The sequence below is a fragment of the Syngnathus leptorhynchus genome, chromosome 10 (genome assembly GCF_054491065.1).
Source record: "Syngnathus leptorhynchus isolate UIUO chromosome 10, UIUO_Slep, whole genome shotgun sequence".
NCBI lineage: Eukaryota > Metazoa > Chordata > Actinopteri > Syngnathiformes > Syngnathidae > Syngnathus > Syngnathus leptorhynchus.
In genome coordinates this window covers 771,735-799,390 of record NC_141204.1, presented here as the reverse complement: position 1 = coordinate 799,390, position 27,656 = coordinate 771,735, and the positions used below count along the sequence as shown (strand labels likewise).

Sequence of the window (27,656 nt, the reverse complement as noted above, 5' to 3'; positions counted from 1 at the left end):
AGTACTTGGACCTATATTGTTCAGCACCTGCTTTTGGGGGAATGATAGGCAAATGGACACCAGTTTTCACTATGATGTGGACACTATTCAATTATATGTCATTGGAAAGAAAAAGATTCCTGTCATCTAGAGGCGTGCCTTACTGATGTGTCCCGAAACCCCAAGAGTAAAACAAAAATGTCCACAAGCATTTGGTATTAAGGGTCCAGACCCATGGATATCAGAGCCACTACCTCATGATGAGTTATTTAATATAACATTTAATTTCAACACATTTCTATGCAGTCTCTTGAGAGCCTCGAGCTTACAAGCTTTGCATTTGGAGCGCCCTCTTGCACTGACCCACATGCATACATGAAGTGCACGCAAAGGTCAAGCGATATACAAGTCCAGCCCCAGTCTCACTCCATCCTCTGCATACAACTGGCAAAAATAAACAATACGAATGTCAACCCGGTGTTTTGGAACCTGAGGGCTAGGTGCATGTTTAAAATAGAGGATGAATAATTTTCTCGATGTGTTGCTGATTTGTTTTAGACAAATGCTTTTTGAGTTTGCAGAAGAAAAAGGCATGGAAACAGCTTCAAGGTGATGTTATTCTATATTTATGAAACCAACCAAAACACCAAAGAATAGAACGTCATGAAGAATGTAGTAGGCGTCATATCCATTCTTCACTTTTCACATGACTTCTATCAAACTATCCGAGTTGATTGAATAGCTTTATGTGCCAGTTAAATTAGGGAATCCATAGAGAACACAATTGAAGTTCGACGGTGTCAGATCAGGTTTGTGCTGAAGATCTTCATCCGAATCAGAGGCAGAGCTGTGATCTGCATTGAGGGGGGCAATAAAAAGTCCACTTTTGAGAGGTCCAAGTCTGTATCTACTGCAGTTAGATGTGGCTATTTGATGCCTTTCTCTTTTCAGAGAGATGACGAGAGGTGGAAATGTTTTTAGAAGGGGATTAGACTTTTCTAAAAACATGGATACATTTGCAGAAACACCAGGTTGTTTGAACATTTAGATGGAATGCAGAATGTCCCCTACCGTTTGATCCCGTTGCGTCATCATCTCGTCTGAGGAAATGGACAATCTGACCACAGGTCTGTTTGCCGCTCAGAAAATCTACAACGCAGATTCTTCTTATTCTCAAGTCCCAAAAACAAAAAACATGTCAACAGCTAAAGAAACAAACATACTGTCCAAAAAGTTGGTGATGTATTCCGAGTTCTCTTGAAGGCTGCTATGCCACTGATTGAGGACAACACAGTTGACACCAATCAAGCTCAACAGCAGAGCCACCTCCAGTGGCTTCTCCAGGCTGTGTTTTCCGGCCCTGGAACAAAAGAGTCAGTAGGCTTGCCAGGAAAAAATGGAGCCGTCTCTTTTTCAAACAAAAAGAGAGCCCATTGAAAGTGGAGACAGGGAAAGGAAATGTCAAAGCTAAAGACAAAAGAATGAAAATAAATACATGTTCTAATAAAGGAGGCTTCATTTTACCTTTGGTGCATGTCAAGGTTCGATGAGTGCGCAGCACTGGTTTTACTCTGGACCAGATCAAAGAGAAGAGCCAAGTGACATTCTGAAAAGAGCAGAAAATCTTCTCATTAGGTAAGGAACTAAATATATAGAGTATGTGTGTATTGGGGAAAGAAGTACCTGGCAAATTCAGTGCTGCTAGTTTGGCAGGTGGGATCGGTGCCAAGAAGTGTTCTGCTCCCAGGTACATGAATCCACTGCATTTGCACAGCACCGTCTCCAATTCACTCAAACTAAAAAAAAAAAAAAAAAACATAGATGAGATGAAGCGCATTCCTCGATGACCCCTGCAAAGTCTGCTTTGTCAAAGAAATCGAAATGAAAAGAAAAAAAAAAAAAGGACAAAGTCACACCTGGGAGTTTGTTTGATGCCCACAAAGCCCGGCAACAAATTGTTAAAATTCTGACCGTAGGAGCCCCAGTTCATCTTCATACTATCAACAAGACTGGTCCTTTCTGGAAAACATTTGGACAATTATTGTCATGAAATAAACACTTGTCACAGGAAGGGGAATATGCAGCTGAATGCATATTGTGTTTCCGCAAAAAGTCATGAGAAAAAAAAAAAAAACTCTAGCTGGCATTCAGTTTTACTCACCAACATTGGTGAAGGTATTGACAATCTCTTTGTCATTAAAGATGCATTTGAAGTTCCGTGTGTCCACTGGGACGGTGTGTTCAGGCAAGACATTACCGACAGGAGGTACCTGTGGAAATATTAGACATACCTGCTTTGCACAAAAGTGTCTTTGTTACCTCAACTTGCCACATTATGAATAATATCAAACCAAAATATTCCAAAAACTATTTTTTTAGACCACCATCTAGTGTAATTTGTTTTGTTTTTTTTGCCAATTCTACAGTGTGTGTAGGACCAGATCAGTTTACTCACCACTTTGACGGGTTGGTTCTGATTGTGTTTCCCCTTCCCGCCTTTACCTCCTTTGGGCTCCTTTTCCACTACGACAAGCGGAATGAACAAATGCATGCATGTTGGATTGCATGGTCTATTAACGTTGATTTCAATTTGTCCCAAGATATTGACCGATTGGTGCACATTTGAGTCTTCAGTACCTTTTACAGGCTCTTCTTTTGGTATACGGCTGCAGAGAAGCTGGAGGGAGAAATCTCGAGATACAGAGTTTAGTAGGTCTCCCTCAAGGACAGACACGGCCTCTAATGGCAAGTCCATCAACTTGGAGTCTGCTAGTAACACCACAAACTCTCTTGTTGGAGCTTCTGATTTTCACAGACAAACACACATTAGCGTCTTGTAAACAGCAACAAAATTGGATGAAGACAAGAGTAAAGATATGGAATTGCAATGCTTCAGGATAAAACACTGTACCTTCATTTAAGGATACTTTATTTTCTTCACTTTTGTCTTCGGCCTTTTCAGAAACTGATACAGTTGACTCTTGGGAACTGCGATAAAAAAAATAAAAAAAAAATTTGCATAGCGACACAAACAAAGTCTTCTCATGAAATGGTGAAGGCATCAAGTGTAGCACAGTTGCGAATCGATACCTTAAGAAAGTGAAGTCAAACTGAGAAAGGAGCGGATTCAAGTATTCTTCCATTTGTTGAACAATTTCTTTGAAGTGAAGCGTTAAGGTATTTTCTCGATGAGATCTCTGTTCAGAACGTCAAGAGAACGGTGCTTTTCCTACTACTGCAGTAGGTAGGTAAGAGAGGAGGACAAACATACCAGATGAGAAATGTGATCCTCTTCAGGGCTTTCCACTCGTCCATCATGCAAACAGGACTCCTTTAGGAGTCCGTGTCTCATCTTTTGGTCAAAGGCCTGCGTCTGCTCTCGAAGAGCCAGCAGAGCCCTCGGGCAGACAGAAACCTTAGCCACTCTAGAGCATGGCAGCCAAGCTACAACAAATACATTTACACACACTCAATGTATGCTGAGAGACACTTGCAGCACACCACTTGTAATTGGTCCCAGTGAGCACCCCTTGCCAATATCTTCAATCCCTCTTTTTCCTTTCTCTATCCTCCTTCTCCCTCAGCATTTTCTGTTTCACGGAACCAGCCCATTCTCAAAAGTATGACTACGACTTCCATATTTGTCTTATGCAAAGAGGTCAAACTCAAGTTCTCATGCATCTTTCAAATGCAAAGCACCTGTCCATCAGAAAATTCCAACTCAATTGAACTGCAGACTGCGATAACACATCCCTACGAGTATGGTGTACGTGTGTTACTGTGAACATGAAAGAATATGTGCGCTATTAACCTTGTGATGTCTTTCCTTTTTGACTTTCTGCAGGATCAGGCACCTTGTAGAGTGCGCCGTAAAGTTCAGATCTAAAACACAACACACACAGTGATGGAATGTTACGAAGGTACATGGGAGGTTTATCGTTAAAAAAAAAAAAAAATCCCCAAATTACCCATCTTTAGAGTGCTGCAGTAAAATAATCTTCAGGTTGGATGTAAGTTCTGCAAGAAGTTGGAGGTGGTTGGGGTTGATAGTTAGTTGGGAAAAGGCCTGCAAAAAGAGTGGTAACATCAAATGGTTTTTAACATGCAGAACATCTTTCGAAAAAAAGTCCATTTTCCTTCTACTGGAGTCTGAATCACCAAGGAGAGAATTATGAACAGTCAGTGTTAGCACAAAACCCTTTGACTTCTGCTCAAAAGCAAAACATATAAATAAATAAAAACATCTTCACTTCACATTTGAGCAAAGGCACTTGACTGAATGTCATTTAACACGAGTTTGAATGTACAAAAGCATTTGAGGCGGTATATACTATATAGCTCAGCGTCTCGAAGCAATTTTCAGGAGCACGAAGGGAACTCGACAACGCGCTATGACAGAAAGCATTCATCACAGGTCGTGTGCTACCTTGGAAATGCTGTTCAGGGAGTGTCTTACTCCTTCCAACACTTTTGTGGGTCTACCCTCTTGAGACACACCGAGTTTCCTGTACAGGCTGAGTAGAGCCGAGAGCTGGGACACGTTGATGTCGTCACAGGCCAAATTTAAAACATCAGCCATCACATCCACGGTACAAGCGCTCTAGGGAGAAAAAGTAGTTGGAGGTGGCATTCTTCAAGAACAAATGACATATGACCTTTGCTATATTGGCAATGATTAAAGAAGCAATACATTTATTGACACAGAACCTTACCTGAAACAAGGCCAGATACTGACATGCCAATTCATGGTCTGACTGGCCAAGACACTCCAGCATATTGAGAGAGGCATCGCTCAAGATGCAGGCCGGCAAATTGTGCTGAAGACATAGACTAACCGTTTGAGACAGTAAGTTCTTGGCTTGGGCCAAAAGCTGCTCAACCTTGGGCTTTTTTGGCTGCATGGCAAAAAGAGGTAGCAGTTACAAACAAATATTTGTCATGTTGGGATTGTGTACTGTCATCGGAATCAGTTCAAATGGACCGCTAATAATAAAGGATCAATTGAACCCAAACATTCCATATCAAATAATACAATGCTATGCCAGGATGTGTTAGAAATAAAGAAATAAATGGACGTGTTTGCTGGCCGTGAGTCTCTGTGTCTTCGTTGCCCACCTTCCAACTCCCTTTCCCCTTTCAATAAACCCTGGTCCAAGCTGCATTTGGTCGCCCTGGCTCAACTCATTTCCTGACACATGAGTCAAATCGTATGTACCTGTGGCTCAGCGCTTTTAGCAGAGGTCCTCTTGGACTCTTTACTGCTCAAAGTACTTTCCTTCTCTTTCCCCGAACTGTCTTCTTCTGTAACCGTGGTACTAGTGCCATAAGAAGATTCCTGTTGTGGAGAAGGATTTTAAGATCACAGGTTTAATATAAAGCATCGCATGGTCAAAGGATGTTTTCTTTTTTGCTCAGTCCATGGTGCATGGGTGGACTCTTCTTTCCTTTGCTATTTTTGTAGACTTTGCTGAGTTGGAAACTGTGGGAGCCAAAAGAGAAGACTTGGGCATTTTGTACCTTCAAGTGTCTGTCCCAGAGAGAAGACATATACACTGGATCCTCCTGCACAGCCAGCAGTCTCAGGGTCTTTCCCATCAAACTCAAGAAACGTGCTCTCATCTCAATGTCGTCCAGCCAGCAAGAGTTCACAGCAGCCAGCTGGCACAATGACATCTGGCCCAATGTGCTTCCCACGTTCATCCACTCCTGTGTAAGATGCAACAGCGTGTGAAAAGCCTACCATTTGTGAGAAACAAATTGATTTGGCAGCAACAAAATACCGGTTGAAAGAAAATAGACAGGTAAAATGGAAATCAAGTACTTGTGCTGTCCTCACGGCCATGATTATTTGTTATTATCCATTGGGAAGATGGACGGTGAGAAAGGTGGAGTGGGAGGAAGCAAAAGCTTCATTAGAGAGAATGATTGACATACTTAACTGCAATGTGCTTGGGCAAAGCTAAACTACATCACCCCTTTGCAATTATGCTCCTCGTGAAATTGATTGAAGCAATTCTTACAGTCTAAACTTGTTTCCACTCACATCCTTAAATGTCTCTCTCAAGCGTTGGCATCTTCAACCTATTAATACTGAGTGCACTGGCGGAGCTAAGTTTTTTGACTTGGGGGTGGCCAAGGATAGCACCAAAAGATGACTTTTGTTGACGCAAGATCTACCTGTTCAATGGAGTTGGTTTCAGGAATGCTCCGCATGAAATCCTCAATTGCAATCTCAGCAGTACTCTTGTCCTTGACCAGGGCTCGGTTGACTATTTCTTCACAATGCTCTTCTAGTATTGCCAAACAAACATCTGCCAGGGTGAGACGCAGGCGTAGTAGTGTCCACTTGGGTGATAATATCACTCCACAGCTCTGGCAAAGAAGGAAAACAAACATACCATGTTGAAGAGAGATGCATCATTGTATTGTATTCCACAAATAAAAAAGATCACACCAGTCAAATTGCATTTATTGTGAAAAAGATAAGCATTTTCACAACTTTTTAGATATTCGGTCTAAATTATTTAGCAGAAAAAAATAAATGAATGAACAAAAGCGAAAGACTAAACAGCCAGTGATGACAGGTTATCTGGAAAAAAATAACTTACTGCAAAGCAAAACTACTAATGGCAAAGCTTTACATTTCCAATTATCAGAAAGTGCATGTATTTATTTGATCAAATGCACCAGGTGTCTTTTTTTTTTTTAAATACAGATAATGATGTGAATATTGATGATGACTGTAGCCATTAAAAGATGACTAGAACAAGTGACTAGAGCAGCAGCACCATCTTTTGGGCAAATATTCTCACTACTGTTTCTCAGACACCCAAGTCGCATATGTGCTCGGTTCTCCAAGAGGTGTTTCAAAATAAATCAGCCAGCGCCTGCTCTCAAGCCCATCTCGTATGAATGTGCTGACAATGACAACGAGCTTTAAGTGTTCATTTGAGAGCATTATTGACATTAAATTGGCGCCGTTGACTTACGGCCTCTTCCAGGTGAAGCAGGTTCTCAGCATTCAAAACCACACGTTCTTGTTCTGAGATTGATAACTGCATGTGGGAGAAGGCGTCAAGGAGAAAACGCTGCTTCTCTTTTTTGTCCGTAGCCTTGGTGGCCAGAAATCTTCAGAGGGTTGACAATGTTGTAAAAGCAAAACATAGACATAGATAGTGTCTGCATGAAACAGGGGGACCCCCAAAATCCAGAGTAACTTTGCCCTCACTGACCTCAACCCATATGTGCACGCTTCATGGCTCTTGGCAGCATGTTCTCTGTAGTTGAGTTGTGTGAAAAGCCTGGCACCATGCCCCAGTGTCTCACAGGCAGCTTTCAGTATGTGGAATTCCTTAGTGGACAGTGCCACCCCAGGCTCACTGGCAGAAATGCCACTTATAGACTCAATGGCACCCCTAAAACAAAAGACGAGATGTCTCAAATATGGTCATTCACTGGCCATTAAAGAACATGGTTTGAATCAAGCGCAATGACCTCATTTCTAACGACGTCATCAAAAATGTGATCTCCGAGACTCGGTTCACTCGTTGCTTCAGAACCACGGTCAAAGCCTCACACCCTTGTTTGATGATCTGATCGATCTGTTGAAGAAAAAACGGATGCTTATGTAAAAACCATTTGGAGAAATGGCAGTATGTTTTTCTTGACCTTGGCTTGTGCATCCTGGACTTTCTGGCCCAACACAGCATCAACCTTTGTGAGGGTAAACTTGTACCAGAAGTATTCGTCCCCATCCAGGGCTTGGGCCTTCTCCAGGAGGTAGAGGGATTGCGCATAGTTCTGCTCCTCACAAGCGAGAGCAGCCATACCCAGCAAGATTCTTGGCATGACAGTCTGGTCTTTGAATTCCTAATACAAAGGAAACAAGCATGACATGTTTGAAGCTAACTCGAACGACCATTCTCTCAACTCACGAGAGCGACCAACTGAGCTTCTGCCAGGAGTTGCCGGGCTCCTTGGTACAATCCCATCTCCAGGCAGACCTCTGCTTTGTCAACCCAAATATTCAAGCCAAACAAATTCTTCCTCTGTAAATGTGACTCCATATCGGATTCCTGTCGGCAGTGGAAGGAGCATCAGCAGACTCGTTGTTTCTTCAATTTCTCAAGCAAGGGTAATGATTACTATATAAATCGAATATTTTGGGCTGACCTGATTCTGCGATTCTGTGTAGAGGCGTTTTCTCTCCTGTAAAAGTGTGATTGCTCCATGGCACCTAAGGCAGCGAATACAGTTTATTATAGGCAAATAGTATTACGTGGAGAAAAAAACGCATCGTTGTCCTTCACATACGTAATTTGTTCTTGTTCTTGTATTTTCATCAGATTCATTAGACTCTCATGATATGAGGTATCGGTCTCCATGCCAAGCTGACAGCAGGTCCGAACTATTCTGAAAAGGAGAGAATGCCAGAAAGAAAAAAAAAATCATGACCCTGATGTTGGATTCACACTAGGCCTATAAAATATTTCTAAAAGATATGGCTACCAATGAAACTAATTCCCTCTTGTTATTTAAATCCCATCCATAAATCTTTTCACTTACGACCTTCACCAGATTAGCTCTACAAAGGGGATTCACGTGTCAGCGTTTCTACCTGAGTCGATACAAGTCCGAAAGGCTCTTCCTATCCAAAAGATCGTGAGCAAACGTCTCTGCTAGGTGCATAACAGGTAGGGTCAGGTGACTCAGTGAGAGCGAGTGAAGCTCCTTTACCAGAAGGTCAAGATAAAACAAGCTCTGGGTCTAACATCAGGCACAACAACAACAAAAAAAGATGAAAATCAATCCATTCAAACCACTAGTCAATGTCATTGAAGTGGACTTACCTGATTTGTAATGCTGTGAATATTGATGCACTGTGGGTTACAATTTGTTTTGAAGGTGTAACGGACCTGATCAGAGCAAGAGAATCGAACCCAATACTCCAGAGTAGAAAAAAGAGTGGAATCCAAGACGGGTTTGGGATTCACCACTGGTGGGGTAGGCTGGTAGGGCAAGGAAATCATATTGCTACACTTCATAACAAGCGCAATCACACAAATGAGGAAAAGTAGTGGAAAAGTACATCTTTGACTTTTTTGCCTTTTCCCTTGTCTTTTTTGTTCCCTACTGGTGTGGGATTCTGGCCTTTTGGTTGTTCGATGGGAGTCGCAGAAACAACTGCCGCTGACGTCTGCGGGGATAAACAAAAGGAAAAAAAAGAAATGCGGGCTGCCTCGGGGCTCAATCCATGTGTATCATCAACCCATTTTGTCAATATGCATTTAAAAGCACATTTCAAAAGCTTTCTATAAATGGACTCACCTGCCATATTTGGAGAACAAAGTCATATGCTCTGAGCAGGTTCAACTGGTGCTCCGGTGAATTCCTATCTGCCATGACAGCAAGCAGAGTGTGCGCTTGTACCAAGCTGTCAAGGCGTTGCACCTCCTTCACATTGGACACAGTTTGTGTGAATGACAGTCCTTGAACAACAGCCAGAGTTTCACATTTCACTGAGCCCGGATCCAGATTCTGAGAGTCTTCTTCTAGACAGAAAAGTGGAGAAAAAAAATCCAAACAAATAAGGAGATGTCGGATACATAGAGCAAGGTCAAGGTGGAAAATAAGAGGATTGGAGTGTGAGGAAACCAATGACATTCACGCTGGTACAAATAACAAGATCCAAAATTTAGATTTTTGGATTATAATATTCACACATGAGGCTGTCCTTACAGTTGAGAGAAAAAAAAAGAAGAAAAGAATCCCGGGACAGCCTTTTTCTTCATCAAGCTATCAAAACATTTTTGGTCATGAACGGAGTGAAATGACACTCACCTGACGCAGGTACACCTGTCAAAATAAAAGATAGGAATTCAACAAAGCAACTAGATTACCAGTAAATGGCGAGCCACCGTGCTGTACCCGATTTTTCCGACCGCTCTGTTTCCAAATGTAGGAGAATATCAATGGCCCACTGAACCTGGTGTTGGGCCTCCTCTGTAGACAAGTTGTGACAGTACATCCATGCTCCAAACGCAAGCAGGAAGCTGACCTTTTGCCATTGATTTTCTTCAGACTTCAATACGTAGAATATGGAAAACAGAAGCATCATGCACACGTTCTTTTTTATACAGTTGTAATCCTGTATTGATTCCACAAGATGGTGGTAAGATCCCAGTTTTATTTTTTTTTTGCAGTCTGATTGGAACTTACCATGAGAGAGGTGACGGATTTCTGATAGCAGGTCAGCTGCTGCGTCACATGGCAAGAACACAGAGCTGCTTTGTGCCACATCAAGGAACAATTCTGCTCCTCTTTGCCTTGTAACGTTTGCATGTCCATCAATACGCTTTCCCCCAGCCGTGCCTTTATTTGGATGCGACATTTCAGCAGAAACCTGTCAAATACAGATAAGAAGAACTTTTGCTTTTATCTTCCTCACTTTTATGAAATGAGATTTGACTTACAGTCGGTGTTTAGTGGCAGGCATATCTCGAACGGCATTATCCAACAGCTGCAAAGCACCATTGCAATCTGTTCGATCAATATAGATTTGAAGCAACAGACAGTACATTGATGATCTTAGGGTTAGGACTTCTTCATCTGCTCACAAACACAAGAGTGGAGAATTAAGAGAAGAACCACGCCAGGATCCCTGTATTACGTACTGCCGCTCTTACTTGGTGCTTCGGGTTTAGAACTTCCAAGAGGGACTCCTTTCTGCAAAGTTTTCACTTTGTCCTGCTTCTGAAACATGAAGTTTGAAAAATATTAGTACTAAAGTGCTCTGGTACAGTTACCGTAGCAGGAAGAAAGCATTTTTTTTTTTTTACGTGTGTGTGTGAGAGAGAGAGAGAGAGAGAGAGAGAGAGAAAGAGAGAGTGAGAGCGAGATTTCTCAAATGTTACATTTCACTCCTGATCCTATCCACACGTTGTCACCGGTTCATCAATAATGAATTAGTCTGGAGCCCTGCTGTCTATAGTATGTACTCAGATTGATAGGAAGGAAACCCATTTCATTTCGAAAAATAACATCAACTATTAACAAAAATGTTGGCTGCCAATATTGGCAGCAGGCACAATTCCACAGTGGAAAATAAATATGTCTGTGCAGCAGGTGTCAATATGGCCAAAGGAAGCGAGCGATTCATACGTTTGTATGCTTGGGATAGGTGTGGAGGAGGGCATTGAGAATGGCCTCCAAGGGCTCTTTCAGCTGGTGTCTTTCCTCCGGTGAATGCGTCAGAGGTAGGCAATTGTTCCAATAATGCCTGGCAGCTGTAAAACACAGTTCCGAATGCCCTGCCTTTTGTGCATACCTGGGAGGAGAATAGACATTGAGAACTGAGAAACTCCATAAGATAGGGATCCTCCAACCAACTTGGGCTCCAGGTGCACCTGATACTGGACAGAAGCATGTCCATAGCTGTCTTGTAAATATGTACGTCTCCAATAGACTTGTGGATTGAGCTTAACCCCCTCAAGCAAGCTGCCGTGCTCAGCATCTCGTTCACTGCGGGCAAGCCGTACCTAGGGCCGTGAGAAGAAAAATTAAGAAGTCTCTAGAACCTGGTCATTTCAGGAAACATTCTCCCTTCACCAAAGCTATTTCCATCTCAGCCCTCATACACGAATACAATTCGATCTACCTCCGACTTCAGGAATGCGATTAAGTCATTGTACTTACAAAAGACAAGGTGTGGTGTTGAGACACTTTGATGCCGCATCCTCAAGATCCATGGCTCTCTCTGTGCAGCTCAGGGCCAAAGTGTACTCCTTGGCATGGTGGCAGAACGCAGCCAGCTGGCACCATGTCTGTAGCTCTACCACAGCATCAGTCCACTTGCATTGAGACACCATGCTCACCAACTTTTTGGGACAAGATAAGACGGAGGGAGAAAGTGATAGTGTGGACAAAAGGACGATTAATAACTGTCACATGGGAACCATATACAAAAAGCGATGAGTGAGAAAGAGACGAGATTGATAGCAAGTGATGAGGAGAGTTGAAATGATAAGGGAGTAAATCGAGCGGAAGCAATAAAAATAATGAGGTAGTCAAGAATGGGAACGAGGCATAGAGAGCAGATAGTGGTGCATGAGTTTGAGTTATGAGGGAGAAGAAAAAGAACATTTAACAATAGACGGAGCAAAGGTTGAGTAGCGCACATCCGTTCAAAACAAGAGGAACAGAGCCAAAGGCGAAAATCTGGGCCGATGTTAACTTAGTTAGGCGTGACTCATTCTCAAGCGAGCTCAATGTACGGTCACCGAGGCAACTGCCGGTGCAGGTACGTACCGCTGAGAAACTGGGATCATAACCTTCCGAGGAGCTGGAATTTTTATACGACTGAAGCATCTCCACTGCAATCAGCACACGAGTTATAGGTGACATTTCTTCAATCTGAATGATAGAACAAGAATTAGCTTTAGATGTTTGGATGCAGTCATTTTCTGACTACATACTTATGTTTGTATTCATGCTTGCTTATGAATTATACATGCATTTAACACATTGTGAGGTAAGCCTGTAGAATAGTAGCATTAAACATTAGTGTAGGTTGTCATCTATGTGCACATGTCGTGTCATTATCCAATGAAAAAGCATATTCAATTATAAAACAGATTCAGTTGTTTATAATGCAATGTATGTTCAATAACCCCCCCAAAAAACGTGCACGTTGAAAGAACAACACTTTATGAATGATGGATTGAAATTATAAATAGAAACCATTTATGGAGTTTTCAGTGAGCCCGGGGAGGAACAAATCGAATTAGTTTGGACACAAAAAAACACATCAAGCTCAGGGCTATAGGATTATGGTGATCTAGCAGTCAATTTCTGTGACAAATCATATAAGCAGCCTTTTCATTGACTGCATGCATACGGAGTTGTCCAAGTGAAAATGGCAATAACGTCAACATATGTCTAGCGCATAGGAAACGTGCACTGGCTGGGAACAGAAAACAACAAATGGGTCACGCTTGAGTTGAGCTGGAGTTTTTCTCTTTTAAGATCATAATAAAGCCATTTTTGTGCTCTTTTGCTTTTCTTGTTCATTTGAATGACTGATATGTGGGGAAAAGAAGCAAATCTTTTCTCTCTATGTAGTCGGCGAGAGAAACAGAATAGATGTCGTGGGTGTCAAAGAAATACAAAGCCAAATGTAGTTGAGAACTTTTTTTTTTGGGGTTGTAAAAACTTTCACTTTTTGATCCAGTGCCATGCAGAAACAGTGATGTCTTTGTTAAACCAAGTCTTGGATCTTTCTTTCTGGGTATGGAGGAAGCAACCTTGTTAGTTAAGGTAAAAACTCAAAACACTGTTTAGCCAGTGTAAAACAAGATGGATTTATTTTTTGGTTTAAAAAACATGAACCCAAATGATCAATTCCAGTACTGGATGATAATGGAGTATCATGTACAATTCCTTCCATCTAGAGAAGGTTTAACTTCCTCACCGTGGGTACCGTGGAGGACTTTTCCTCGATGTCCGTTTGGTAGCCAGCCTGCTGCTGCAGGAGGATCTTGATCTGTGCCCACGTGGCCACCAGTTGCTTCTGGACAGCAATGGGTACTGCCTCCCCTGTGGTGCCGTGGGATATGGAAAGGGCGTAGTTACACAGCTAAGAATGAAGACAAAACATAGATATGTTGAGTATTACTGGAAGAAATTGGAACTTGAATGAATGAAAGTGAGACAAACGGACAAACCTCAAAAGCTTTGTGAACCTTCAGGAGAGCATCAGGGTCGAGCAGGGCAGGTTGAGCGCCGTTTGTCTTCTCAATTTTCCCTTTTCCCATGTTGATCGGTAGCGCAAGCTCCTCATACAAACCTCGGGCCACGGCATCACAAAGGAGCACCACTAAAGCATGATTTCTATGGATGAATGAAAAGAAATGTTTTGGGGAAGGTTAAGTCCATTCAAAATGGTTTTAAAGCATAACGTGGGAGGCCCAAAGCAAGGCTAAAACTCCAGACCACTGCTTAAATCCAAACAGAAGCACGAAGGCCTTTTTGGGACAGTCATTTGAAATTGATGCTGTTTTTAAATCCATTTTCGGAAAAGTAAAACCTACCCTGTGCACCGAGTCTTTTGGAACATCTCTACCAGATTTTGGAAGGTGGGGATGAGACAGTTATAGTTTCCGGTAACCAGCAAGTGCCTGTTGTAGTTCCATAAGTAAATGGCAGAATTTGCAACAATCCAGGGTTCCCTGATTTGTGTGCCGAGCTCGGCCGCGCGCAGGAAAGTGGACGTGGCGTAAGCGGACAGATCCTGGATCCAGTCTCTGAGTGGAATTACATCAAGAAGATTCAGTTCATAACATGCAAATATATTTGATATCGTTACATTTCATCGGCAATAAAACAGTTCAATGGGATAGATCATATTTAGTGGACAGTATGTTATGCTTCCCTGATTTGCTAGCAAAAAGGGCCTCATAGTTGCGTTTGTCTTTTTACCTGTAAATAATCCAATGTGGGTCATCCTCAGATACACCTACATCCTGTGGCAGGACTGCAGGGCTGTTGAGCTGCACACCTTGCATCTGGAGCTTTTGGGCAGTAGCCTGAATAAGACGTTCCAGAATTACACACAATATGCACAAAAGCAACCACCACTTTAAAGCAAGTTCAATTCCAGACTTTCAGATCACAATTCCTAAATATGTTCTTAATATGGATTTGAGGAAATTCTACCTCAGCAGTGATAAAGCATATTTCAGCCAAAAGGCGCAACTTTTTTGCACAAGGTTGATTTTCTTCATAGCTGTTGAGGTTCTCAGTGGAGCTCTCTTCCTCTGAGCATTTGGATTCTGTACACAAAATGGGCAACAACTCCTTGTTTAAATGTAACAAATGCAACTCAATATGAACGTTTTGTCTTCATGCCAATTTAATATGGATGCAGATCATTTCATTGAGGATCTTACTGCGACAAATGGGCATCTTTGCTCTGGCTTCATCATAGAGCAAACAGAATCGGCCAGCCACTCTGCACACATCCCAGACTTCCTGTTTTCTTGCTGTCTTTGCAAGTGTAGCCCATAACCTCAACCTAGACAAGAGTCGATAGATACACGTCACCTTCTATGAAATGGTACACAAATTCAATCAGCTTTTCTGAAGTCGGATTCAGATTTGCCTCTCTGTGTTGTCAGCGTTTTCTCCTTGTCGATCCAGGTATCCATCCAACTTCTGTACGGCCGCATAGTAATTATGAGCCTCGGCGGAGAGCTGAGCTATTGGTCCACACCCCACACTGGCTTTGGTAACTAATCGAACAAAACTCAATGAATTACGATGCAAAATCGTACCTTCATAATTTATTCGGACGATATTGTAGAGGTTACGAGTGCACATAATATTCTATTTGTTTTGTTGCGCTTTGTTGGTCTTCAGTGACTGCCTATCATTTATTTACAATTGATTAAATATGCATCGAATAAATGCACACAGCAGGAGGAAGAGGTGTGTGTAAAAAAAGTCACAAGTGGTTTACACAGCAAGACGATGAGCGTAAAAGAGAGCTTCTCCTTCAAATCTTTTTTAGATACGCTACGGTCTCAGCAGCACTGGGGGCATTTGGTGGCCAAATTAGATTAGGAAAACAGATGGTTCAAAATGTATACAGTATATGTGTGTGTGTGTGTGTGTGTGTGTTGTTGCTAATCCTTCACTCCATTTGCTTTCTGTGTTCTAATTGACTTTTTAATTAACAGTCATCTCCCATGATGGAATGTTCTTTGAAATGCCGCAATATCACAGTTCATGTGAAAGAATGGATCAAATCTATTTTTCCAAGCCTCTACACAAAGACATAAAGAAGTCATGTGACACTAACATGCCAGTCTGAATTTTAGTTTCAGTCCATGCAGACAGGACGCAAGTACATTTGGGAAATGTTTGGTTTACGTGCAAGATGTGTTGAAAGAAAATCAATTGACAATTATGTGACCACTGAATGTGAAGAAGAAGAATTTGTACTTTTGGAGATGCTATCTGCATTCAACACCATCTGGAAATCAGCGGGGGCCAATAGTTGGCCCACAGTCAGCAGTAAGGGACGACAATCTGTATTTTGTTGGGGCTGCCTGTCCTTGACCTGATAGAAAAAGAGCAGAGTTACTCCCAAGTACACTATAATGAAGGGCACTGTACGTATAGCCAAGTGGATTTGGCCATGTGTAGTCAAACCCAAGTCGTCTGCACAAAAGGACACAGCATCACTATTACTGTGTTTGATTTGATAAAGGGGAGAAATGACTAGCTATAAGAAAATGTCATTACAAGGGGCAATTAAACTGCCTTATTAAAGTTGGAAATGTAGACACATATAGACAATGTCTAGATTTTCTTGGCTACTCCTCGATAATAGGCTTGACTAGTATCCTTTCTGTCCAAATTTTCTACCTTGCACAGCTTCCAGGACTGTTCAAAGGTGTGATGCAAACCTGCTGCATAAGCATGGCGGCTTTATCCTCGGTCCGAGAGGGCGTTTGATAAAGGTTTCTTCTGAGCTGAAGGAGATGGAAAGCTGACGACAATCTTTCTTTGTGTGTGCCGTTATCCAGCAGCATGGCTTTTTGTAGGTGAGTCATGGAAGCCTCGAGGAGTCCGTCTTCCTCTTCGGACGCGGCCAGCTCAGCGTGGACCTGACTTCGAACTAGGAACAGCATGCTGGGAAAACAAAATTCAAATTCTTACAATAGGAATCAATACCAAAGTCAAAGTTAGGATATACGTGGAATATAGGACCGAAATCAGAACCGTTTCTCATCCATCATTTAAAGGCCGAGATGGGCACATTTAGCAAGGATCAATCAAAGGGCTTACCATTGCATGTCCTCTAGTGTTTGAGTCATCCGCAACATAGGTGTCTTAACGTGTTGGCGGAGATTATGCTGTAAGAGTGGAAGACAGAAGCTCCACTGGGTTGCACAAACTGCCTGCACAGCTTGAGGGTCCCCCTCTCTGACTGCAGCCAGCAGACACTGATTTAGCTTTCCTATTGCTTTTAGACGGGCCTGGGGGGAAAACAATATCTTCTGAAGCTATCACAAGAGACAAGCCTTCTATCACAGAGTGAGCAGATAAATCATCTAGTCTTACTGGATGAATACAGTGTATATCAGCAATGAACATGAAACGCAATCTGATCAGCATTTTCAGCATTTCATTGAACTAACATTTAGTGAGACTGTTAACAGGCGGGTGCTCGGGTTTGCTCCCACATTGCCAAAAAACATGGTCCTTAGGTGTGATTGTGAGTGCGAGTGGTTGTTCGTCAATATGTGCTTTGTGGTTGGCTGCCAACCGGACTACTGGGATAAGCTCCAGCACGCCTGTGAGCCTCGTGAGGGTTTAGAAGATGAATGGATAAAGGAAAACCCTAATAACATTGAAGTGCTTATCAAAGAGCAAAAGTTACTGCTCGATGATTAATATCATCTGAGATGTGTCTGCTGATGGAGCACCTCCACGCTGGATTTGGAGTAGTCATTCGTCTTTGTCTCTTTCTTCCGGAGCTCTATTTCACAGACGATACATTCCATTATTATTTGTTCACCGATACTCTAAAAGGAGAGAGCGATTCAAGAGTTAGTGTTGAATGTCATAAGAGAAAAAAGATTTGCCTTATTTGAAACCCAAGAAGCTATTTATACATGAGATCTTGCCATTTATAGCATCGTTTAACGCTTCATTCGTTTCATCGCCTTCCCTTTATGAATGTATCTTTCCAAAGATGTTTTGGTATGGTATGAAGCAAGGGTCACCAATGAGTAGCCCACAGGTCTGTTATCAATATTGATCTGTTTCCCAATAACACGGTCTTTCACAAGATTTTACGAGAATATTGGGCACTCACCGTGTCTCCTGCCGGCTTCAGTTTTTTTAAGCATTTCTCAGCCATTTTGTGATTTTTCCCTTGTAAGGCCAATAGAGCCAGCTCCAAGAGGAAGGCCACTCTGAAATACAAGGTCAAATAGAATGTGCAGTGTCAGCCAAAAGCAAAATGTTACATGACAAGAGCAGCCATCATTTACATGACAACAAGTAGCGGGAAAAAATGACAAATACTTACAACAAAACCGCTTTTTATTCATGCATGCACAAGTCAATAGCAAAGGCATAATGAGTCAAAAGGACATTCAAACCTATTTGCGAGTACTTGGAAGGTATTTGTGAATCTGTTCTAACATACTAAACTATGTTTGAACGTACTCGGGAGTACTATTGACCGTATTTGCGGCTCCCAAAAAAAGGTAAGACATGAATAAGTGTAATGGATTTTAAGGTTACATACCTTTCAGCTGGCGGAATGGGTGTCCGAAGAGAAGCTTTTGTGGAGTCCCCCAGGAGACTGAAAAGCTCCTCAAGCTCATTCAAATCCTTTTTTGCTAGTTCCTCCTCTTTTATTTCTCCCAACAGCCTAAATCAGTAGCATCATATATATATCTATATCACTTTCACAACAGCTGTTGCTGAAACAAAGCTCTTTGCACAATATATATAAAAAAACAATATAACAGAACACGTCACATAAAACAATGATACAATCAAAGATATTTCTACATATGGCTAAAAAACGGTGTCAAATTGCTGATGGTGGTAGACTACACAAATCAATGAGATTATATTTAGTTCATATTGTAAATGTATCACTTTAATTCACCAAATTTGTGGAAAACACCTGCAGAGAGAAAACAAATAGGAAATCCATTCCAAGTAACATAGTTCCTTACCTTTTGAATTGCAGCATTTTGAAAATGACAGTCAAGGTAGTAGACTGACGGCTTTTTTTGAGCAGGATATCCCTTTTGGACATGTTGTTCCACACCTAAGGCAAGAGGAATGCGGTTACAATAGATACTTCTGGGATACAAATGCTATGAGTCGCTTCATTCATGCCTGATACAGCCTGTGGACACTTTGTGTGTGCGTGTGCATGCGTCTGTGAATTCCCTTGCAGAATCATTTTGTTGCTTACCATACTGTAATGAATAGTTCCACAACCAAGGGCCATTCATTCCAAAAGTCCTTTTCATACATATTTGTCAAACGTGGGAAGGAGTCCTTCGAGACGTGTGATTAAGGGCCACATAAATAAACATTGCTGTTGAATTGGGGGTCCACATTTTCAAAAACAAATATGATGGTACCAGATTGGAAGTGACATATGGACATTCAACCAAGGCGTGTCCTTGAATTAGAATCACAGATGTCTTCAAACACGGAAGCGGTCAGCCATCCCATTCAAATGATGACACATAGCCAGTGTGCTATTGGCTGACACGAAACAAAAAACACAAGGGGATTCTCTCAAGACATTCGAAAGATCATTCTAGACAATACATCTAGACGATAATGTGTCATCAGTTTGTTTTTCAAAAATGTCCCTTGAACCACAATTCCAAAGCAATATCACAAATGGTTATTTTTCATTCAAATTCTTATTTCCAATTCTTTTTTTTCTTTTATGAACAGAGGGGTATCAATGTTTTTTTTCCGTGTTCACGAACGAGGGACAAAATAAAAAAAAAGTCTTCTATTGTTTACAATGCTTATATAACTTTTTTTACAAAACCCCACAAAGCTAATTTGTTTCTTCCGTCTAGTAAATATGTTTGTATTTGTCTTGCACTGCACTGCACTGCATACCTGTAAGCGAAAGACGTTTGATAAAAGATGAGGGCAGTGTTTTCTGATGAATTCCTCTGTAACTCTGGCATAACTTGCAGCATCATCACTTTTCCCAGCATCCAAAAGAGAGTCAATCAGATACCTGAACACAAGCAAGCATTGATGGACATTACATTTCAAAAAGTCAATGGTTATCTGTACACGGTGCATATCATAAAATGGAGCGTGCGGACTGAGATACCAAAATGTTATCCACCCCATCTGATCCTGTCAGGCAAGCACTGTAAATCCAATTAAAAGTCACGCTCAACACACCGCACTGTACATGGTGTCTGGTGACCAAAAACAAAATTAGCATTTGAACCTGAGGTGTTTTCATGAAGACGAGATATCTTACATCAGCGCACTTCCTCACGCAATTACACCAAAAGCAAGCCAATTAATTGTCAAGCACACCAAACGCTGCTTAATGAGCTTGATGATTATGATTGAAGAATGAACATAAGAGTGCAATGAGGTGCCACTTGCATCATGAGTTGAGCCCTCCAGCTGTGGTCCTTGTCTGCCACCAATTCCAGACTTTTGACCACCTGCCTGAGGGAGGATATGAGGTGGCAGCACCGCCCTGGCTGGAGAAGAGGACGTACCATCTGGAGATACAGTACTGAGGCATTGAACACGAGGTAGTGCGAGCTGCCAGAAACAAACAAACAAACAAACAAACCACAAGCGCAACAAAGAAAACAGAGCATTCAGGCATAGCCTATAAATATATCTATGCAACCTTATTGTTGTGATCAATGTCGAAATAAGATGAAATGGAAAAAAAGAGTGACATTTCAACTATTTGTTTAATGAGCCACAGTCGAGAAATGTATAAAAAGTAAATGTGTGTTCATTTTAAATAGACTACTTTAGTGCTACTAATTTATCCACCAGAGAGCATCTTGAACATACATCTATATACATCCCCTTAGGTGCTGCTGGTGGTTTGCACATTTGACCCTTTTCTTGACACATTCCCCTTTTCTTAACAAATATCCAAATATCTTTTACAGTGAAACACCAGGGAATTAATGTACTGTACTTGTATATAGAAAAAAAAACACAAAATTGTTTGAATTAAACCAACACAAGACAGATGGACCAGATGTGAATAAGAGGTCATGCTAAGTAAGTAGATAACATTGAATTATTCATTGTTTGCCATTCAAACATTTATGTCATGAAAAATAAAACTAACTATACACATTCATGCACTGCATTGTCAACAGCTGGTATATTTGACTATGTATGCATCTTGTGTCTTGATGGTTTATTCCAACAATCAATTGTCTAAAAGGATTTTTTTACCTTTTCTCCCGCTTTGAAATGTCAATAGCTTTCAGTAAATACTGGACATTCTCTTTAAAGTCTCCCTAAAAGACAAATAAATAGGGCAGTGAGAACCTCAAACACACTGTGTCAAAGAGTTATTTCTCGAAATGCCATTCTTTCTATTGAGTGCAAGTAACAGAAGCGAGTCCATCAAGAAGCTGGACCTAATTGACTGTACTCACCATGTTCCCTGTGGGCGGGGGAACTTTCAGTTGGCTCTGACAGAGCAAGGCGCGACACAGATATTGATCAGGTGGTGGATTGGCATCAAAGAACCTCTTCAGGCAGGTTGCCGCTATCTCCAAACAAGCCAGCTAAAACACAATGCAAACAAAATGACATTTGGATTGCGCACAGACCATGCTAAGACACTTCTATTTAGGAACACCTGCATAATCCAAGAAGCATGCACAGCGGGCCTATTGAAACTCTCCTTTTCCATCTCTGTGTGTTTACATTGAGCTCGTGTATCAGGGTTGCAGCTAAACTAAGGTTTGCATTGTCATGATTTCAATTGTCGGGGGGTATACCTCCAGAGCAACTTCTGCACAGTAGATGTACATATGTCGGTCAAAGCTGATTGTTCCTCCTGAGTCATCTTCTGCCATCTCTTCCAATTCATTGAAGGCTGACTGCAAAGCTCCGGAGTCTGTTTATACAACAAAACTGTCAAATACAACTTCACAGTAACTGAGCCTGCAAGAAGACCAACCTTTTTTCTTCTTGGCTTTGGCCAAATACTGGAGGACATCCAGATCCATTTTGCCGTCTATTTGCAGAGCACGTCCTGTAAAAGCAGGAATAAACCGATTCTCAAGCTCCCTTGCAAGTACTGTTGTCTCAAAAACTACTGTATTTACAAAACAAACAGGCTTATGAATTTGAATTGAAATACTCGCGATTTTTCCTGGCTCATTTTTTAACCTGTTCATGTTAAATCAGATCTTTATACTTTTGGTGCTTCATCAATAATTACAAAAATGGTACATTCCGAGTTTAGTGTGTAACAAGCCTTGATTGCATTCTAGCTATTTCAAACTGACCCTAAATGTTACATCTCACTAGTTAGTTTAATAAAGCGTAAAACTGTCAAATTACCCGTGTAGTAGAATTGAAATATGAAAATGTCTTCTGCTCGTTGTTTTTTTCCAAACTTCCAAACTCAATCACTATGACCACTAGTCATTTGTTTGGTGTGTTGCTTAGCAACAGAGCTGCCGTGTTTGCCCTACGGTAAGCAACAAAAGACAAAAGTACTGCACATTTCTCATCTGCTTTTTTATTCTCTGTAAATATTGATCTGCTGCGTCCGCCCCACACAGATGGTCCTTAATCATGATGAATAGGTTTGCTAAATGAAAAATGTGTGTTCCCTTCACTCATTATGTCACAAGCATACATCTGTTCTGCAGCATAATTGTTTGAATGTATTCAAATTAGCACAACAAAATTGTAATTTATTCCACTCCCTTTTTTAGAAGATGTTTTCATACTCGTGCTTCATTTCAGCTTGAAAGTGCTGCTTCTAGCCATATAATTATCCACCTTATTATTAAACACAATATAGTAAAAACATAAAACCCCAAGGCACTCGCTGGATAAAGTTCAAAAGCCTCTTATAGTACATCAGGGCATGTCAAAATGGATAGAATACCCTCATGCCTTCCTCAGGGGGACAAACAATTTATTTGCTGCTAAGCAGGGCACCCCAGAGCCTTTCCCAATCGATTGGAAGGGACTCGGACTGATTCTCAGCTTCTACATTCCCCTTGATCTCCCACGCCTGTATTCGAAGCGGGTCCTTCCAATATCCCACTAATGCAATTTGAGCAGTAAGGATATTGAAACATACAACAGCTCTGGAAACAAAGAAAAGAAGCACATTGTTCATGCATAGACCACGAAAGCTCATACACAATCAATGATTTAATTCAAGCCCATTGTGACAGAATCATTAAAAAAAAAACTTTTCCATCCAAAGACTTGGGCCTTCCTGTATCGAAATGAACATGAACGATATTTGCTTGGATGATGGATGTGCACGAGTACAATGTCCGGATTCATCCAGCCGGTGTCTGTTAAGTGGCTTATTGATGTCTGCCAGTGGAGCAATCACAGTGTTCCTAATCATAACTGATTTGCAGTCATTCTGATTTTGCCATGCTGCTAGTGGAATTGCTAAACACTGTCAATCAATACAAATGATGCTCCCAGCAATCTTAATGGGAGCGCGAGGACCTTCTGAGTCTGTATAATAGAGCGCACGATATTGCCGCTATGCTGTGTCATTGAACATATTCATTTTGTTTTCTCCTTACAATTATTTTCATGGTGACAATTTACCAGAAAGTAATATGACTCAAAATAAATCACATTTCATACCAAGACAACAGGTGGTATATGATGTTTTTTAGATTGAATAAGACCCAATGTATGTTTTGCTGCGAAGCGGAAGGACACCATGTGCACTATTGCACAGATATTTACGCCAGTACCTCTTCTGTTTGTGTCCTATGCAAGAACATGCAAGCGCAACCCAGGTTCCCTGATGGTGAGCTGTATGCATTGCATTTAATATGTCAAGTGATTTCATTTGAACTGGCTAATCTAAAGGGATTTGGAAACATGTCAGATAGTACTAAATTGGCATCCAGGGCCAGGGGCATCCATCAGCTCCAATCACGACGTAACCAATGAGGCTCCATAGACATTTCGCACATACAGTATGACTTTTCAATTTTTTTTTTTTTTTTTAAATTAATCTTTAGCTGCTGGTGCTTTACCCCGTAACATAGGAATTTCCTCTCCGGGGATCAACAAAGGATTATCTTATAAAACTGTCTATATACTAGTGAGGCGTTGGGTGGAAATGATCCAGTTCTTAAAATCAACTCTTTGAAGGAAACGACGACAGCCTCGTTGTTTTTTTTGTAAAGGTTACATGTGCTTGGTCAAGTTGTGTTGGGGGATTACAGGCAGTGATGCCAGTAACGTGCGATAACAACTAATCCAACGTAATACTTTTTCCACCCGTGAAATCAGGCCACGTTTACTTTTCTTGCTTCTGCGGCAAATATCACCTTTTACTACAGCATATGAAAGCATTTGTACAAATATTTATACATAGTTCCCATCTGAATAGGCTGCTGATGTGTATAGTTTCCCTTTCCTGATAAAAGAATCCTTAACCTTTTCCAAGACACTGTATTGCCATTTGTTGAACATGTGCTGTAATTAACTCCAAAGATACAAAAACATCCAAAACGTATCTCCATGCGATAAATGAATGGGATGAGTGGGCTATTAATCATGCTTGCCAGACACTGGTAATATTGAAAACGTGTGCTTGCGAGTCATCCATCTTTGTCCAGTATGCTTTCAGAGGTACTTTTGCTACACAATTATTTGCATAGAACTTCAATTACATGTTTTCATTCACTAATAAAAATGACCCACTCCTCAATTGAGAAGGGCTCTTATTACAATATTGTTGATGGAATCACAGACACCTGACCCAAGTACTGAATACTTAGTTTTAGTCAACAGAAGTGTGACTTTAGTCGAAGCAATTGTAAATATTAGGCTTCCTTTAATTACTCAGTGAGTCCATAATGCATTCTGCAGGTGTCACGTGAGTTTGCCACCAAAGATCTGGATGATGAAAGACATTTATTTGAAAATGGATCAAATAAATATTCAGACGTTAGCCTGATTATGACATCCATGCCTGAACGTCTTCTCCATCTAGCCGATAATCCCAGCTATTTCTGCTTCTGTGTGGGCAAAACAAGAAAAAACAAAAACCTGAATGAAAGATGTGTCTGAATGAGCCAAAAAGATATTTGCAGAAAGGCACGCAAGATAAGAATGCGGCAGGAAATCAGAGTAAGAAACTCGACTCGTATATGAAAGAACCTTCGACTGCAATGTTGAAGTAGCATCTACCCAAACGATGCTATCCGTTCCTCTAATTCAAAGCCATCTTGAAGCCAGCAAGTAAACCCTATAGAGCTGCGGCACACATTATTAAAACATGTTTTATATTTTTATCTCTTGATGGGAGTCTGTTTTGTAACAAGCACACGTCCTTTTCCTGTGTACACAGGCTTGCGTCAGCCATCACAGTGTCAGCAAACTCTCAAGACAATTTAAGATGAGCATGGCAGGAAAATAATAGAGGAAAAGCTCAGGGAAAATGACAAGGCGTTCGATGACATTTGTTCCTGATAGCCAGGATGCTGGAAATAGTCCAATATCATGCCAAGTTCCACTTTACAGAGAGAAGATACACAATTGGGTAAAAATGACAACCCTAATATCGTCCAACTGATCTTGTTTTGTTTATATGAAAGTGTATTTGCAACACTCACGGAATAGATTGTGGCCAAATGATTTCTGAAGCTTTACATGGAAATTCATCACCCAGATGAGGAAGGAAAGCAAGGTCACCCTTCAAATCCATTGAAGCTTTTGGAAACAAGTGAATTGTTTTACCATAACCATTGTAGCAGATGAAATGATAAATAATGCAAAACCATTTCAAAACGCTAGCAAGCTCCTCTTGTTTTCTGGTCACATGGTAAATAACTCTTGAATGCTCGGATGATCATTTGACCTTGGACACTAATCGCATGGGGGAAGAAAAAGGTCATCATTTCTTTGTATTCATGCGCAAATAACATTTCACAAAATTGATTGGTTGAGAGTCCAAAACATTACTGAAAAAAAAAAAAAAACTCAATGGCTTTGATTTGAGTGTGCACCGTAAACACAAACATGAATGATAGCACGCATCAACCATGAATAAAATATGCACATGCTGCTATGTAAAAAGCTGAAGATGAATGAGAGCTCAGGTGCATGTGGTGACGTTCCTCAGCAGAATTATAATGGCAAGGAACGGTGAGGTGCATTCATCATGAGTGGGCAAGTTGAAAGCTGGATGACCTGCCTTCGAGTGGTCACCGCTCTCACATTCCGTCATGCATAAACAAGTAGAAGAGGCACTGTTGGAACTTCAAGGATGTACAGAAGATCCATCCATCCATCCATTTCCTACGCAGCTTCTTCTCATTAGTGTCCCAGGTGAGCATCTCCCACTTGACTTTGGGATCAAATGCTGTCATACAGACATTCCTCAAACAAGCCATTTCATGACTCTTGAACAAAAAAAATGCATATTTGCTGACAGACAAGTTCAGTGGCTGGCTCAAGACTATCATCTCTAAGCTCACCGTCAGAAATGTGATTGTTTTTTTTGAAAAGGCCATCTTTTTCTTCCAACAGTCAACCATTTTGATCAACATGATGTGGAACAACATACCGTATCTTATGTTCCACTCCTTATTTGCAGTGGGGCTAGAATACATGAACATATAAAACAGTGTCCTTGGGGCAAATGGACACCAATGCGGGAGCAGGCTGGTGTAGAACTTTAATATATGCAGCATTGTTGGTTGGTAACCGGAGGGGCTGAGCCCCTCCCTCCCTCCCTCCCTCCCTCCCTCCCACAAACACACACACATCCATACACTCACAAACACCAGCAGCAAGCGCAAACAAAGCAGAATGAAATTTAAAAGTAAGATTACACGTTCACCAAAAACTTTTAGGACGTAAATTGGACTGGGCATTGAGGTAGAGTGATGGTTGTAAAGCTTCTCAAGATGGCACTGAATTGCAGACTGGGAGAGAAGTGTTTTGCCATGAGGCAATTTTGGAAGGCTGCTCCAATATCATTTGGCAAGGCATGGCAAGAGAATGCATAATAATGACATATCCCAAAATCACATATGAACATCTGGCTGATACCTAAAATAAAAATGAATATTCAAATCTACACTTTTAGTAACAAACGAGTGGTTGCTCTTCTTTGGTGGTACTGTTGACCTTTTTTTCTGTTTTCTTGGAAGCAAATGTGAACTATTTGGCATTATAAAAATGTCACGAGTTAATGTCATGAACAAAAAACGAAGGTCACGAAGGTGACATAAAAAATCCCTCTTTGAATGTCCTCTCAACACCTTGGTGTTTTTTATAATTGAATCGAAGTGAAAGTTTATTAGGAATGGACACACAAAGAAATATATTGCTAAGAGTGATGGTGACTTTAAAGTGCCTACCAAATTAAAAATAAAACCCTTAAATCTGCATGTTCCGTGCGGCCTGTGTGCACACGTTTGACCTTTTGCAAGTGGCTGTACCTCAAGGCAACTTGAATGCAAATGAGTGAAGACTTGCAGAAGGGTGAAATAAATATTCATCTTACATAATCCCAGCACTCCTTTTCAAATCAACTTTTGCTGCACCTTGTTCATATCTTTCATTCACAGGCAAATGTAGTAGGCCTACATACGGCATTACTCTATTTTCCTTACATAATCTGAACCTTCACAATTCAGTGACAGGTCAGAGGTCAGCTACGGAGCAGCTTCCCTGAAGGTGGAAGCTTATTCAACATCCTGGCAGTTAGTCAACATAGGGGCAAGCAAACGCTCCCCCACATGAATGGTGGCACTATTCCTGCCTTATCAACTGAGCTTCAACAATTGTAGCCAGCGCACATGAGCTAACAGCTGCAGGAGTGTGTGTGAGTGACCTCCATCCTCCCTTCTGGACATGTTTCAGGTGCATCTTAGAAGAAA

The 27,656-nt window shown here is 41.2% G+C and overlaps 1 protein-coding gene across 1 annotated transcript; it reads right to left on the bottom strand.

Annotated features, from left to right (window-relative positions):
- Nucleotides 1-597: 597 nt before the first annotated feature.
- Nucleotides 598-22,197, bottom strand: cfap46 (cilia and flagella associated protein 46). The gene is given in 59 exon segments (XM_085922901.1): nucleotides 598-833; nucleotides 1,051-1,128; nucleotides 1,203-1,339; nucleotides 1,504-1,585; nucleotides 1,663-1,775; nucleotides 1,896-1,998; nucleotides 2,141-2,249; nucleotides 2,435-2,502; nucleotides 2,617-2,781; nucleotides 2,891-2,967; nucleotides 3,070-3,176; nucleotides 3,251-3,423; nucleotides 3,791-3,861; nucleotides 3,948-4,045; nucleotides 4,406-4,579; nucleotides 4,692-4,874; nucleotides 5,195-5,314; nucleotides 5,497-5,685; nucleotides 6,157-6,351; nucleotides 6,969-7,107; nucleotides 7,212-7,394; nucleotides 7,474-7,580; nucleotides 7,648-7,848; nucleotides 7,914-8,054; nucleotides 8,152-8,215; nucleotides 8,293-8,391; nucleotides 8,597-8,745; nucleotides 8,829-8,987; nucleotides 9,068-9,175; nucleotides 9,307-9,530; nucleotides 9,820-9,834; nucleotides 9,907-10,060; nucleotides 10,198-10,381; nucleotides 10,452-10,587; nucleotides 10,665-10,731; nucleotides 11,140-11,305; nucleotides 11,385-11,516; nucleotides 11,674-11,855; nucleotides 12,286-12,390; nucleotides 13,457-13,612; nucleotides 13,701-13,866; nucleotides 14,067-14,279; nucleotides 14,455-14,561; nucleotides 14,692-14,807; nucleotides 14,925-15,266; nucleotides 15,979-16,096; nucleotides 16,446-16,671; nucleotides 16,828-17,018; nucleotides 17,469-17,567; nucleotides 17,861-17,960; nucleotides 18,299-18,424; nucleotides 18,738-18,832; nucleotides 19,654-19,777; nucleotides 20,164-20,328; nucleotides 20,989-21,053; nucleotides 21,195-21,326; nucleotides 21,543-21,661; nucleotides 21,725-21,799; nucleotides 22,111-22,197. Coding segments are annotated over 58 exon segments (7,776 nt in total). The 5' UTR covers nucleotides 21,774-21,799; nucleotides 22,111-22,197; the 3' UTR covers nucleotides 598-723.
- Nucleotides 22,198-27,656: the final 5,459 nt, after the last annotated feature.